Below are 16176 nucleotides of genomic sequence, written 5' to 3' on the forward strand. Positions count from 1 at the left end.
CTGATAAATGTTTATACCAGGTGCTCTGTATACGTCACCTATTTGACAGAAGAGCTATTTTAGAAATCCTTTAGAGAGTTTCAAAACTGTGATTGAACTATATTTTGTATTTCTCCATGTGGAAGTCCGGTGCCATTGTTACTAAGGGCAGGTCTACACTAAGGGCGGGGGTCGAACTAGGGTACGCAAGTTCAGCTACGTGAATAGCGTAGCTGAACTCGAAGTACCCTAGTTCGAACTACTTACCCGTCCAGACGCTGCGGGATCGAAGTCCGCAGCTCCAAGGTCGACTCCGCCACCGCCGTTTGCAGTGGTGGAGTACTGGAGTCGACCGGAGCGCGCGGGGAGTTCGAACTATCGCGTCCAGATTAGATGCGATAGTTTGAACTCCGAGAAGTTGAACTCACCGCGTCGACCCGGCAGGTAAGTGTAGACTAGCCCTAAGAGTCCAGCCATTCATGGTGATATATGATACATTGATGATATTTTCTGACAGAACAATGCTACAATGATCAACACCCCCACCCCAACACCCCAAAACACCTTTCAAGTTCCATGGGTCCTACACATGCCTATCACAACATGTCCAGTGCACTAAATCATAGACAACTCGTGCCTCCCCATACCGGGGGGGGCACAATCTAAAGGGGAGGATACATGGCCACCCCATGTGTTTCCTCTACCCAGTGACTCCCCTGCCCTGGGCCCAGACCAGGGCCACGGCACTCTCCCTGCCCCACCAAAGTTACCAGTGCGGGGGAAGGGACTCTGTCCTTCTCTCCCTGTGCCTTTCCCCCAGGATGAAGCCACTTCTGCCTGAGAGTGCCTGGCTGGGAGGCAGCAGTGGCCCGCTCCCAGCCTGGGCTCGGCTGCTGGGGACAAGGGCTGAGTGAGCTGGAGCCCCGCTTTCCCCCACCCAGCATGCTCAGCCCTTGTCCCTCGGGGGAGGCACAAGGAGAGAAGGACAGAGTCCCTTTCCCTCCCCACCCCCGGCACGCCAATCTGACCCCACATGCCCACCATGTGTCACCTCTGCACTAAATGCTCCAATAGCCACTATATGGGTGAAAGCAGACCATCACTACATTCTTGAATTAACTTGGACAGGGAAATTATAAAAGACAAAACTCCCACATCATCTGCAGGTGAACGCTTTTCACAAAGCGATCACTCCATATCTGAGCTGTCAGTCCTCATCCTCAAAAGGCACCTGCACAACACTTTCAACAGATGAGCCTGGGAGCTTAAACTCATAAATTTGCTAGATGCTAAAAATCATGGACTGCGTAGACACCCTGGATTTCTGGCTTATTACAACAATCTGCAACCCACTAGCAACCCCCTTCCCCAGCTGCTTTCCCTCCCCCTCCCCTTCCTTTCCTCCAGGGCTGCCCAGAGGGGGGGGCAAATGGGGCAATTTGCCCCGGGCCCCACAGGGGGGCCACGAGAATATAGTATTCTATAGTATTGCAACTTTTTTTTTATGGAAGGAGCCCCTGAAATTGCTTTGCCCCAGGCCCCCGAATCCTCTGGGCAGCCCTGTGTTCCTCCCTAGACTGGAGGGGTGTTAATGGGCCCCTTCACCTTGAATGGTCCCTTAAAATATGGATTAACTACTCATGCTAAACAATCTGGTTCACTTTGTATAGTTTCCCACAGCTGAAGAAGAGCTCTGTGTAAGCTTGAAAGCTGTCTCTCTCACCAACAGAAGTTGGTCCAATAAAAGATATTACCTCCCCCAAGCTTGTCTCTCTAATATCACAGAAGAACTCTATGGAAGAGGCAGGGATAGACTTTAATTCTCCAGGCTTCATTCAATTGCCTTACTCATCCTTTCTCTTCCTGCAGTCTCTTAAACAGCTGCTGACTTCTGCAACAAATGAGGTGGGGTCCTACAGACAACTGTCTCCTTCAGAATCCTGAGTAATTCCCAGAGCACTCAATTCCAGGTTCTGGAGAGGGAGATCTCCAGTGGTCACAGGCTCTTCTGCCCCTTCCCCCCATCCAACATCTGACCCCTTCTGCGCTGTCCCCTCAGTTTGTTCTTGTACGTGTCCTGTTGCTTCCCCACCACCAACTCTTTGGCTCAGTCCTCCTCCCTTTTCACTGACTTCTCATCCTTTTTCTTGTTTCCTTGCCCAGCCAGTCCAACTCTCTGCCTTGGGGCTACCTCCAGTCCCAGTGCCCCCTTGGGCTCCTCATCCCAGTCTTTGCTCCAGGGTTCTTGTCCAACCAGTCTGAGCTCCACCCAACCTAGCTCCTCATCTGATCTGTCTCACCCACCGCTTGCACTGAGTTGCCCCACCTAACTGGTTCCTCAGATCCCAGTATCCCTCCTCCCGGCTCCTTGGCAAGCTCAGTCTTCCCCCTTCCCCACTGGTTCTTCAGGCCCCCATCTCTCCCTCCTAGGTCCCAGTTTCTCTCTCTCCCCCCACCTGAGAACTCTAAGTTCCAGTTCTCCTCTACCCACTCTCCCAGGCACCTTGTCCCATCCTACTCCCAACCCCACCTCAGGTCCCTCTGCATTTGAGTCAGGTGGTTTCCTCCTCCATACTGCCTGGGTACAGTGGGAGGGGCTTTTAATGCTCACAGAAAACAGTCTCGTTGTTCTCTGTTCTTGTGCCTGGCCTCATAATGGCACCTGGAATCTGGGAAAAACAATTGTAGGAAAAGTCCTGCTCAGCCCCTGTATCCCTGAGCTGGAACATGCTCAGTGTAAATGGAATCTCCAGAGAATGTAACTGCCAAACTCTAACAAGTCTCTGCTGAACTATGTGAACTGACATTTTCAGGTGTTTAGAACTTTGCAGTTAAATTCGACCTAACCCTGTAGTTTAGACCAGGGCTCAGGGATCTCCAGGAAACTCTCATGGAGATACTGGCCAATCTGCTGCTGCAGGTTCCAGTACCATGATTCTGCACTTGCTCAGCCTATAGTTGAACTGCTCCTTATTACTGTCCAGGCTGCCTGTGTATGGCTTCATGAGCCATAGGAGCAAGGGGTGGCTGGGTCTCCAAGGATAACTATTGGCATTTCAACATCCCCAGCAGTAATTTTCTGGTCTGGGAAGTAAGTCCCTTCTTGCAGCTGCTCAAACAGCCTGGAGTTCCTAAAGATGCGAGCGTCATGCACCCTTCCCGGCCATCCCACGTTGATGTCGGTGAAACATCCCTTGTGATCCATCAGTGCTTACAGCACCATTGAGAAGTACCCCTTGTGGTTTATGTACTGGTTGGCAAGGTGGTCCAGTGCCAAGATAGGGATATGTGTTCCGTCCGTCACCCCACCACAGTTAGGGAAACCCATTGCAGCAAAGTCATCCACTATGACCTGCACATTTCCCAGAATCACTACCCTTGATAGCAGAACATCAATGATTGCACTGGCTACTTGAATCATAGCAGTCCCCATAGTAGATTTGCCCACTCCAAATTGATTCCCAACTGATCGGTAGCAGTCAGGCGTTGCAAACTTCCACAGGGCTATCACCACTAGCTTCTCAACTGTCAGGGCAGCTCTTGTCTTGGTATTCCTGTGCTTCAGGGCAAGGGAAAGCAACTCACAGAGTTCCAGGAAAGTGGCCTTACACATCCAAAAGTTTCGCAGCCACTGGGAATCATCTCATACCTGCAGCACTATGCGGTCCCACCAGTCTGTTCTTGTTTGCTGGGCCCAGAATCGGCGTTCCACTGTATCAACCAGCCCCACTGCCACCAGGATGTCCCAATTGCCACATCCCATGCTTTCAGGAACGTCTCTGTCCATGTCCTCCTCACAATTGTCCTCGTGCTGCCATCTCTTAGCCAGGTTCTGCACATACTGCAGTATAATGTGCGAGGTGGTTACAATGCTTGCAACAGCAGCAGTGAGCTGAGCGGACTCCATGCTTGCCATGCTATGGTGTCTGCATGGGTAACCCAGGAAAAAAGGCATGAAATGATTGTCTGCAGTTGCTTTCACAGAGGGAGGGAGAGGAGAAGGGAGGGAGGGGAGACTGATGGCATGTACCCCAAACCACCCACAACAATGTTTTTGCCCCATCAGGCATTGGGAGCTTAACCCAGAATTCCAATGGGTGATGGAGACTGTGGGAACTGTGGGATAGCTTCCCACAGTGCACCGCTCCATGAGTCAATGCTAGCCATGGTAGTGAGGATGCACTCCGCCGACTTAATGTGCTTACTGGGGACATACACAATCAACTGTATAAAATCGATTTCTAAAAATCGACTTCTATAAAATTGACCTAATTTCGTAGTGTAGACATACCCTGAGACAGATTCCTGTGAAGTGAGGGAGTCAAGCAACAGCCTGTTCCGCCACTCAGACTAGGCATGTGGTGGTACGTGCATCATACAGAGACAAGCCTGCTTTCTGCAACCCTCCTGCCCCCAACAACTCACCTCAGCGAGTCCCAAAATCAAACCCACTTGCCAGGGACCTCCTCTCCTGTTTGCACTTCACCAACATTTGACAGCTATGACTGGCTAGCCTCCTCCAGGATAGAAAAGAGCTCCTGGCTGCATGCATCTCTGGCCTCAAAGTCATCCTCTGCGTCTGAGTCCCTGTCCACAGCCTCATCCAAGATTTCTTCCTCTTGGCTTAGTCCACTCTTGCCTGGCACGGGAGACACTGAAGTATCCACAGTGGTCTTTGGAGTGGAGGTGGGGTTGCCACTGAGTATCGCATCCAGCTGTTTGTAGAACTGGCAGCTCTTGGATGCAGCACCAGAGCAGTGGTTTGCCTCCCGTGCCTTGTGGTAGGCATTCCGCAGCTCCTTTACTTTGAACGTGCATTGCAGTGTGTCTCGGTCATGGTCCCTTTCTGTCATGCATTGTGAAATCTGTCCATAGATATCATAATTCCTATGGCTGGAGTGCAGCTGGTATGGGACAACCTCCTCTCCCCAAATGTTGATGAGGTCCAGCAGCTCGGCATTGCTACAGGTGGGGGATTGTCTGATGCGTGGGGCAGGCATGGCCACCTGGAAAGATGTGCCGAGATCAGTGCACGCATCACTGAGCAAACAGGAAGGAGACTTTCAAAATTCCAAAGGAATTTACGGGGTGGGGATGACAGTTGATCACCTGAGGGCAGGGCAGTAGAGTTCAAACCGATGACCAGAGAGGCAAGAATAGGCATTGTGGGACACCTCCAGGAGGCCAATCACAGCTCTGTAATACACTGGTCCCACAGTGCCGTACCCCAGGCACAGTAAGCTGTATGTCTCTCAGGGTGGTTTTTTTACAGCGCTGCAACTGCACAGTTTCTGTGCACTAAGTGGCTTGGCAGTGTATACACTTCACGAGTTACAATACAGAAAGCTGCTTTACTGTGCAGAAATTTGACAGAGTAGACAGAACCTAAACTGAAGCCAGAGATCCCCAGGGGCTGTCTCCTGGGTCTGCCCTGAAAGACATTTTGAATAGACAGCTCACTAAAACTCTGTCACTCTTAGGATTTAAATGGTAACTCATTTGTGTGTCTATGTTTGCTTGCTTTAACCTGTAAATAACTCTTATTTCTTTTTCCTAGTTAATAAACATTTAGATAATTTATTACAGGATTGGCTCCAGGCATTGTCTTTGGTCTAAAATCTATGGTACCAGTTGGTCTGGAGGTAAGTGATGGTCTCTTGGGACTGGAAGCAACCTGAATGCGGTGTGATTTTTGGTGTAAGTGACTATTTATCCCGAAGTCCAGTTTGTCTGAGCAGCAAGATAGACTGGAGAGTCTAAGGGGACTGTCTGTGACTTCATGGTGAGACTGTTATAGTGATCCAGGAGTTCACAGTTGTTACTGGCTTGGTGAACTCTAATAATAGAACACACTATCGGTCTGGGGCGTCTGCCCTGTTTTTGACAGTCTGCTCTGAAGTAGGCACTCATGGCTGTGAACCACTCCAGACAGCGTGACACATCATGGGGCTTTAATTTTATTTAACCAAAAAAAAAAAAGCCCTCTCTGTTAAGCATGCAGTGGCAGTGTGCAAAGACTGTGCCCTCCTCCAACATCCGCTTTCCTGCTCCCAGCATAAGAACTGCTTCAGTGGCAGCACTGTGTGCGCACAACCCTGATCTCATCACAAAGGCTTTATGCATTGAATAACGTGCAATATACAGTACGGGACCTGCTTCCATTATAACACAAGCTCAGAGCACTCCAGTGCTCCTCACACTGGGGGTAATGCCATGGTAGCATTCTGTACATGCAGTACTGTGGAAGCAGTTCCTATGCTGGTATAGTATTAGGTACTATCCCTTCAAATAGTTTGTGAGCCTTCTAGTATCCCTAACTATATTCTGTGTGTTTCAGAAGCCACCAGAACCCTGCCAGAGCAGCAGTGTCTGTAACTAGGCCTTGAATGTTATCTGTAGTTAATAAACACAGTTATCTGGATCCACTGTGCCCAGGTTATTCCTTCATATCATCTTTGTTGTGTAATGAGCAAATGACACAATGGCTGGGATGAGGGTAGAAGACAACGGAGGGGTGGCCATTGACCAGAAAATGGCCACATAGACACTTTGCTAGGCAATGGGGGAGACAATATTAAAAAAAACAACAAACACATTATGTCCCTGTCTCAGTCTCTCAGGCACATGATAAAGCTGTAACATTCGCCCTAGGCTAAGCAGCCCCTTTAGGTTTAACGGGGTCCAAAACCTCTTTGTGACTGTCCTAGGAAAAGTCGAGTACATTTATTATTAGTTATTATTACTGTGCCCATGAGCATCATTACACTAGATACTAACGCCACAATCTGCATTATGCAGCACTAGATTGTAATCATGGTGGGAGAGCACAGGCATGTAACTTCACTCTGATTACAGTTGCTTCCAAACATTAAACAACATTTAATAGATTTTCAGATATTCAATTACATGTGCAAAGGATGTGTGTATTTGTGTGTCTAATGTGTGTAGTAGCAGAAATAGCCAAAGGACAAAATAGACTGTAAGTCACTTTTACATTCTCCTGTTCTTTGGGCTGGCCTGATTCCTGACATGAATAAGAGCAATCTTAAAGCTGCTTTATGTTATGAGTAGTGTAAGAGCCATCTGGGATCAGTTAGGCTAGCTACTTGGGTGTTTTGCATAACTAGAGTGGTGCAAAGCAGACAGCATCAGTGAATTGGGCCCAAAGATTATGAAAACCCTATAATTGACAATTCACTTAAAAAAGCCTAGATGTGTGAAAATTCGCATTAGACATTCTGATAAAAACCTTAATTCTGAGACAGATGATATCACTGTATGTGATCATAGCATGTCTCATATAAGTTTACAAAGACTGTCTTAAAAGACTTAAAATAGTTTCACTTCAAATGAACAGATGGAGTCCAGATCTGGATCTAAATCTTCCCCAGTTTTCAAGGGTTAAGAGCGGCCATACTGGGTCAGACAAAAGGTCCATCTAGCCCAATATCCTGTCTTCTGAGAGTGGCCAATGCTAGGTGCCCCAGAGGGAATGAATGGAACAGGTAATCATTAAGTGTTCCATCCCCTGTTTACAGGTACTGACTTCTACTGGCGCTGGTGAGTGCTCAACCCCCACTCTGCCCCCTGCTCTGCCCCAACTCCACCCCCCATTCTAAACCCTTCCCCAAAGTCCCCGCTCCAACTCCGCCCCCTCCCTGCCCCTATTCCGATTCCTTCCTCAAATCTCTGCCTGGCCCTACCTCTTCCCCTGAGCGTGCCACGTTCCCGCTCCTCCCCCTCCCTCCTGCAGCTTGCTACTGCTGTTTGGTGGCGAGAAGCGCTGGGAGGTAGGCGGAGGAGCAGGGATGGGGAGCACTCAGGGGAGGAGGTGGAGGAGGTGAGGTGAAACACCCCACTCCTCCGGTCCCCTCTAGTTCAGAGACACTGGGAGCTGGATGTAGAGCTCCAGGTCCTCTGTTCTTTCACCAGAAACCATCACCAATAAATGTAACATATTTTAATGATCAAATTATTTATACATTACCCAAACTATGTTGTTTTGTTTCTGATATTGCTGCACGATTAAGATATATTTTTAAAGCATGTCTTCTGCAATGTAATGGCCAAAATTCTGTTCTCTGTAAACTTTAACTGACAGATGCCACATGTGGTTTATTCATTATTTTCATTACATTGATAACCTACACTTCACTGTAACAGGCCAGCAGGGGTAGGGCAATCTCAGGGTGCGGGGACTTTTGAACAGTTGTCACTGACTATGAAGCTCAGTCTGGAACTCTGTCCTCTCTGTTCCAGAAGTACAACCACCTACCCTTCCTCAGAAAGACTCCCCTTGGTGTGCAGTTGCTCACAGTGGAACAGGGGTGAATGTAGCCTGAAGCTGTTATTGGTGTGTGTAATGTGAATTTTCACACATTTTGATTTTTGCAAAGAGAATGGATGAAAGGCAAAGTTGTTGGTATCTATAGCTACATCACCTTAAAGGAATATTGGCAGACTTTTAACACTTATGATTTAATTAGTTGCAGTGTTCTTGATATAGAGTTTTTATTCTCGTTACATTAGCCAGCAATCAACAAACTTTGTTTCTGTTTTGGTAAGTAAGAGAGAGTGAGTGCGTGCGTGCGTGCGTGAGAGAGAGAGAGAGAGAGAGGATGCACGTGCATGGTTTTGCAAATCCCACCCACATACATATCATATTCACATAGCTGATGGTGTGAAATGGTTGTCCTTTTTACTAAGGAGTGATAAATTCACAAGTGGGTTATGCAGGTCACATAAATGCCAGGAACACCCTTGTGCCACACCACACCTTCATGAACTCTGTAAATGCCACATATTTTACAGAAGATGGTACAGCTAATAATGTTTCTGAGAGTATTAAAAAGTTTTATTGGGACTTTAAAAAATTCTTCCATCTGCAAAGCCAGGCTCCCTTAGTACCAGGAATCCAATTATACAGAGTTCAGAGGGAGAGAATAAAACATAACTAACAGTAGAAAACTCCTCTAAAATAACCCCAATAGTTTTTCTATAGACTCAGTCAATCGCAGGGCTAAAAGCAAGTGTTGTTCCATTGCAAAGTTCTATTTCTCTCTCCTCACCATATGGCATGAGGTTGACAGCCCAGGGTGCGAGGAGGCAATTGTAACGTTGCTAGATCAATGACAGACTGAACAGAAGCAGTAATCTGTACGACACTCATTTGGCTTACTCCTAGTCTGTAAGTAGGGGCCCAATTTGGCAAACACTTGTGCTTAAACCCTAATGTTTTGCTGAACTCAGGCCCAGAAGAACAAGCAGAAGCAAATCAAAGCTCCCTCTAAAGAATAGTTCCTGCAGGCCATGCCAGGAGCTGATCTATTGGGCAAGTGTGTGAATGTGCAGGGGATAATCTTGGTATCTCTACACCTTGGTGACTTTTGCAGAATCAGCAGGTAGGGTCACTAGTACAGGGTGACTGGAGTCTCTTCCCTTTTCCAAGGGCAGAGTACTGCTTCCACTGTGTCACTGGCTCCACTGGCCCAGAAGCAAGGCAACCACCTGAAATCTCATTGTCACTTTCCCATTTAGCATCTTGCTTTACTCCTAGATTGTTGGTCTGATCATAAATTTTATTTCGAATATTTAAACATTGTAATCTCCAATCCAAGTTATTTGGGATGGGGAAGTGGGAGCTTGATTTGATTTTTTTAAATATAAATTGTGTTTGCAGTTAGTTGATGTTTTATATTAATTTACATGTGCCTAGAGATTATGATGGATGCATTTTTTATAAATCCAAAAATAAATCATATTAAATTAACCAAGCTAGTCTCCTGCTTAATTCTGAGTAACCAAATTAACCTCATAAATTCCAAGCCACATTACTTAGTGACAGGGCTGACTCTATAGCATGATTTCATGAATGATCCCACCTGGCTCTGTTCCCAGAAAACAGCCCTCACTGCACACTCCTATTCACCCATGACTTGTCTCTCTTATATTTCAGATGGCCACATGGACACTTTGCTAGGCATATTTCAGGAGCCCATTGTGTACAAGCACTGTACAAACACAGAAAGCTGGTCCCCACCTCAAAGAGCCTACAGTTTAAATGTAAGATGGATACAGCTGCTTAGCCGATAATATGTGTGTGCCTGTGCATGAAATCCACAGGCATATGTGAGGAGGGCTGGAGGTAGCTCAGAGAATAATCCACTGGGAGGTGGGAGGGGGCAACCAGGCTGAGAGTGGAGGACCAAAAGGACCATATATTCCATGTGTTTTTGATAGGCTCTCCTCAGCCTCAGTTTCCCTGATCAACATGGAATCCACAGAAGTCCCTCAGTTTCCCTGATTCTACCTAGTACCTGTCTGATTTGGTAGCACCTGGGGAGACTCATATGCCAAATTTTGAAAATAATACTCTTACCTACTACTAACAACAACAAATAGCATGCTAGGGAGAGTTGAAAACTCAGGGGTTTGCTACAATGATATGGAGACTTTTACCTATAAATCAACAGTTTAATTCCAGCCCAGATTGACAGTAATCAAAATTCGATACCAATGTAAAATGTGTTGGAGGTTTCAGTGATTCTAGACTTGCACTGAAATCATTAAACCACCAAGTGAAAGTCTCTGTGTAAACACTTTTATTTTAGAATAAACATGTCTGATTTTGATTTAATTTGAGCCATTTTTTACTGATTTAAGCAAAAGCAAACTATGGTACTCTTATTCCAAAATACGAGTGTCCACATGTGCAGGCTTGCACTGAGCAACAAACAGTATGAATTCAAACCCATTGAGTTAGTTCAATGCAAGTTTGTGTGCAAACAAGGCCTCATTCCAGTTCCCAGTAGCCAGGTATAGGGAACTAGACAGACGATGCTGCAAAGAACACCAGCAGAATTGGTACTAATATGACCCTTTTTTGGGTGTCTCAGCAGAGAGGCCAAGGACTAAATTGCCCACAAGATTAAACTCCCCTCTCTGGCCAGGAGTGTTCCCCTCCAGGTCAAGCATGAGCTGCAGAGGCAGGGTGGGGGTGGGGGTGAGTCTTGCGGGGGAGGAAGCTTGCCCTGCTTCCTAGACTATATCTATTCTGTATATAAGCAGGGAAGCTCCATCTCCAGATTACCTTCCACCAGTACCGAAATCATAAAATCAACAAGAAAAATAAGAAAAGCCAGCATGTGTGCAGAGGAACAGAAAGTGACTCACTCACCCACTGGTTCCAGGTCTCTGGGCCTGAGAGAAACGCCAGTCCGGGTTAGGCTGAGCTTGCTGCAAGGGAAACAGAAAAGTAATTTAATGCCTCTATTCTTGCCTTTGGAAATCAAAGCAAACTGATCCAGGATTATTGCAGCCTGGAAATCCATCCATGCTTAGGAGAAGCTACAAATGTAGATGAAAGAGAATAATTTTAAAATTCAGTGGAGTAACCAGAAATATACCTCTCCATCCAGGTAAAACAAACAAAGACACAAAATAACCAGATCCTCCTCCCTCTTGAATATTCCTGATTCAAGACAATTGCTAAAAAGCATGACAAAACAATTCAGTGAATAATCTTCCAGAATAAGCTCAGGAAACCAAGCTGTGAAAGAAATGAAGCATGCTATGGACTGATAAGGGCATCAGTTTAATCTGAAGAACTCTATAGTACCAGAAATAATTAGCTGAAGGAGAAACAGAGTTAATTGATGTGTTTTAATGCCAGAAGCTGGAATGATACCAGAACTTCCTAATTTGTCCTTTCTCCCTTTCTAAAAATGCTTGCACAGTGTCTTGATTTCACATTCTATATTTTAATTAATCTTTTCCTGGATACTGTGTCCTTGGAGCATTACAGTATTTTTCTGTCTATGTAGAAAAGAATTCACCTCCCACAACAAAATATATTATTTGTTTAGGAGACACAACAGACTATAGACATAACAGACCACTATGGAACTTGATTAGTGGGCCCTGTATCACTTTCCACCCAGAGTTTTATTATCAGACAAGGGGCAGTTTGTAAATAAAGGAATATATGAAACAGCTCTATCTATTAAGTCTTTGTAAGGAGAGTTAAAAGGGAGAACTGTTTTCTGTCTGAAATACAAGTACTTACAAATATCACAGACTTCTAGCTATCTTCTTAATTAACTCTGCAGTAATAGAGTGCTGCCCTTAGCACTGTAAAGATGTCTCCTGGGTTATCTTCGGAATGAGCAGTTTAGGCTTTATAAAGCAGAACAGGAGTTTACTAAGGAAAATGGAAGCTAGATACAGCTGACCTAGTTTTTATTTGGCAGAAGTTGTGATATTACTAATTTACCTATAGCTTTCATGATTATGGTAAAGAAAAGCCTCAGAATAACTACTAACTTCCCCACAAAGGAGTCCCTTTGTCATCCAAGCTGTATTTATGCAAATTAAAAAGTATCTATCTTTTACTTTAAAAAAAAAAAAATTTACACACACACACACAACAATACATATATAGACACACAATTTGTAAATTATGACGTCTCTATTTTCTGAAATGTTACTGTAATTGTCACTTTCAATTTTAGGATATACAGTTACTGACAAAAATAATTTTAGAGCTGGATCCCAAAATGATCAAACCTGGATGCCTAAATTTAGGCATTTATAGCCACGTATAGGCATCTAAATAAAAAGAGCCTTATTTTCAACTGTCCTGAGCGTCCTCTGATCTCACTGAGTTCAGTGGGAGCTGCAGGTGCCAAGCACCTCTAAAACTAGGGCTACGTATTTATGCTTCCAAGTTTGAAAATTTTGTTGTCATCATGACGTGATCAGCATGTAGCACAATACATCATCAAGTGAGAAGTTTCTGCCACACACCTACAAAATACTAAAAGATCAAAACAGATAAACTTTGTTTAGCAAACTACTCAGTTCCAAGTCCAGCTTCATGTGCAGAATAAAGCAGTAAGAGGTAAATACAAAAAACTTCACATTTAACTTGAAGAAAAGCTGAAAAGCTTGCCTCTCTATCCAACATAATAAGTTGGTCCAATAAAAGATATGACCTCACCCACTTTGGCTCTCTAATATCCTGGGACCAACACAGCTATAGTAACACTGCATATAACAATGCAACGTGTCACGTACAAAACAAGGAATGTAATCAAGGAATGGTTTAAGGAGAAGCTGCAGTTACCTGGGCCAGTCACTCTCAATTTCAGGCTCTGGTCCTGAAGTGTTAGATGCTATTCCCACCCAGGCATCCCACCTCCATTATGCAGAGCCCCGACTTTTCCCCCTATCTCTTGCTGGACAGGTGGAGGTAATGCACTTTCCTCAGGAGGCCAAAGTGGATTGAAAGGACTGAAGGGGAAGAGTGGATATTTATGAACAGGGACTCTGAACAGAAAGGACAGCAGGACACACACACAGCTTACCCCGTCACAGGGACTCACTAAAGCACTGGCCACCTGATCAAAGGCAGCCATGCTCTCCCCGGTAGTGGAATGGCTGAAAGGTTTTACGAAGAGGAAATCCCCTTGATCAGACATTGGAGAGAAACAAGACTTGTAGTGTTGTGCCTGGGACACCAGCCCAGCTCCACCCACATCCAGATACTTGATGAAACCGTCCGGATTCAACTGCCCAGGGAAGTTAGATGTGGACTTGCGGCCTGTCCTCCTACAACAGTGTGAGAGGGGCCAGCCTGCAGCTGTGGAGACTGATTTGAGGCACCTGGTGCCTAGGACAGCCAGCATCACGCATGACACCAGGGAAATGGCTACCAGGGAGATGATGAGGTAGAGAGTGACACTGGATGCTCTGGAAGGCAATTTGGGAAGGTCCAAGGCCTTGGCAAAGTCTTGTACTGCATTCTCCTCGGGGGAGATTACTAGAGCCACTGAGGCAGACAGGGAGGGAATCCCATTGTCCCTCACCTGGACCACCAGCCTGTGGGGTGCTTCTGACTCCCTAAGTGCCTCAGTTATTCGGATCTCTCCGGAGCGGAGCTCCACCCGGAAGGGACATGGCTCACTGGTCTCCTGGAGCTGGTAGGAGAGCCAGGCATTGTGGCCGCTGTCAGCATCCACCGCCACAATCTTGGTGACCAAGTAGCCGGGTTCTGCTGAGGAGGGGACTGTCTGTTGGAAGGCGGAGCCCCTGAGGACAGGTGGGTACACAATGGTAGGCGCATTGTCGTTCTGATCCAGGACAAACAGGTGGAGCATGGCGGTGCTACTCAGGGCAGGGGACCCAGCGTCCTGCACCTCCACGGGTACCTGGAACACTTTGTCCTGCTCATAGTCAAGAGCCCGTAAGGCATAGATGGTGCCATTCTCTGGGTTGATGTGGAAGTAGGTTGATATGGGCACATCCTGCGTGCCAGTGTCCAGAATGGAATAGGAAAGCTTGGAGTTGGTGCCCACATCAGGGTCAGAGGCAGATACAGAGAACACAGAGGCCCCAGGAAGGGTGTTCTCCTGAATGTGGGCCGTGTAGGAGGGGCTGGAAAATCTGGGCACATTATCGTTCACATCGGAGATCTGCAGGAAGATAGTTTGCTCGGTGGACCTTCGAGGGGACCCAGCATCTGTGGCTGTAACAGTGATGTTGTATCCAGCAGCCTTCTCTCGATCCAGAGGCCCAGCAGTGACCAGTGAGTAATGCCCTTTGAAGGAGCTCACCAGTTTAAAAGGAAGATAATTGCTTATCTGCAGGTGGACGTGTCCATTTTCCCCAGAGTCACTGTCCTTGGCACCAATCAGTGCTATCACAGTCCCCGGGGGTGCATCTTCCTGCACGGGGCTGGACAGGGAGGTCAGCACAATGTCTGGGCTGTTATCATTCACGTCCACCAGTTCCACCCGGAGGCTGCAGTGCCCCTCCATTGCGGGAGAGCCCTTGTCTCTGGCTCTAACAGTGATCTCGTAAGCGCTGGAGTCCTCGTAATCCAGGGGGGCTTTGGTTGTGATCTGCCCTGTCTGGGGGTCCAGGCTGAACAGCCTGAGGAATGTATCGGGGGCATTATTGCTGGTTTTGAACGAATATTCAACCTGCCCATTCAGGCCTTCGTCCAAGTCAGTGACGTTCAGCTGTGTAACCAGCGTCCCTGACAGGACATTTTCTTCCAGAAACACTTTGGAAATTGGCGGATCACACACAGGGGGGTTGTCGTTGGCATCCAGGACATGAACTGTGATCCTGGCAGTGCCTGATCTCACCGGGTCCCCACCATCGAGAGCTGTTAGGGTTAAGTGATGGGCCGCCATTTTCTCTCTATCCAAAGCTTTCTCCAGCACGATTTCAGGCATTTTCACACCATCTCCTCTTACATTTATGCTCAGGGCAAAATGGTCACTGGCGCTGAGTTCATAGGTGGAGATGGAGTTGGAGCCCATATCTGGGTCTTCTGCTACCTCCAGGGGTAAGCGAGTCCCTGGGTTCGCTACCTCGGTGATCTCTAAAGAAACTTCCTTCTTCGGGAACTGCGGCGCGTTGTCATTGACGTCCAGGATTTCCACCTCCACCCGGTGCAGCTGTAGCGGGCTCTCCAGCACCAGCTGGAGCTGCAGGGAGCACGTGGAGCTCCGACCGCACAGCGCTTCCCGGTCTAGTTTCTCATTCACAAGCAGGACTCCGTCGGCCAGGTTCACCTGGAAGTGCTGGCGGCCGCCCTCGCTGAGCAGTCGCAGGCTGCGGGCCGACAGGCTCCGCACGTCCACACCCAGATCCTTGGCAATGTTCCCCACAAAGGAGCCGGGCTCGAGGCCCTCGGGCACTGAGTAGCGAGTCTGTGCGCGAGCCAGGTCCGGCAGAGAGAGGAAAGCACCAAGCAGCAGGAGCTGCCAGCGCAAACTCGGTCTCCCGGCCATGCCGCGCTCCGCTGTGTGTGTCTGAAGCCACTCGGCGCCGCCTCCCCGGCTCCCGCCCCGCTCGCTGCCTCCCGGGAACTCGCGCCGCCGGTTCCAGTGTCCCCAAAGTCCGCTTCTCGGGCGCTCCCGGCTGCCCGGCAGGGCGTAGCGGCGGGGGAGGGGGAGCGGGGGGGGGCTGCGGCCGGAGGAGCGGGAGGGGAGCTGATCTCAAACGCTCAGTTCCCCGGCAAAGAGCGTCGCAGAAAGTCGGCGGGCGCTGGGTGCTGACAAGTGACTATCCCTCCTCCCGACAGCAGTGCCCCTTCCCCAAAACTCACCCAGCCTGCGCTTCACGCATGCAGCCCCGCCACACCCCCCGCTCTGCACCGCCGGGACGCTGGCAGTGAGTCACCGGCAA

At 47.8% G+C, this 16176-nt stretch overlaps 1 protein-coding gene across 39 annotated transcripts in view; it reads right to left on the reverse strand.

The window, feature by feature from the left end:
- The window catches only part of LOC123376084 (protocadherin gamma-A4-like), a 360280-nt gene that overhangs the window by 22019 nt on the left and 322085 nt on the right, over nucleotides 1-16176 (reverse strand). For 36 of the 39 annotated variants that reach the window (XM_045027800.1, XM_045027770.1, XM_045027775.1 and 33 more), the window contains one exon: nucleotides 11156-11214. In XM_045027800.1, the coding sequence (XP_044883735.1) occupies nucleotides 11156-11214 (59 nt within the window). The other 3 variants (XM_045027795.1, XM_045027801.1, XM_045027802.1) reach the window with 3 other exon arrangements.

This window comes from Mauremys mutica, chromosome 8 (genome assembly GCF_020497125.1).
Source record: "Mauremys mutica isolate MM-2020 ecotype Southern chromosome 8, ASM2049712v1, whole genome shotgun sequence".
Lineage (NCBI taxonomy): Eukaryota > Metazoa > Chordata > Testudines > Geoemydidae > Mauremys > Mauremys mutica.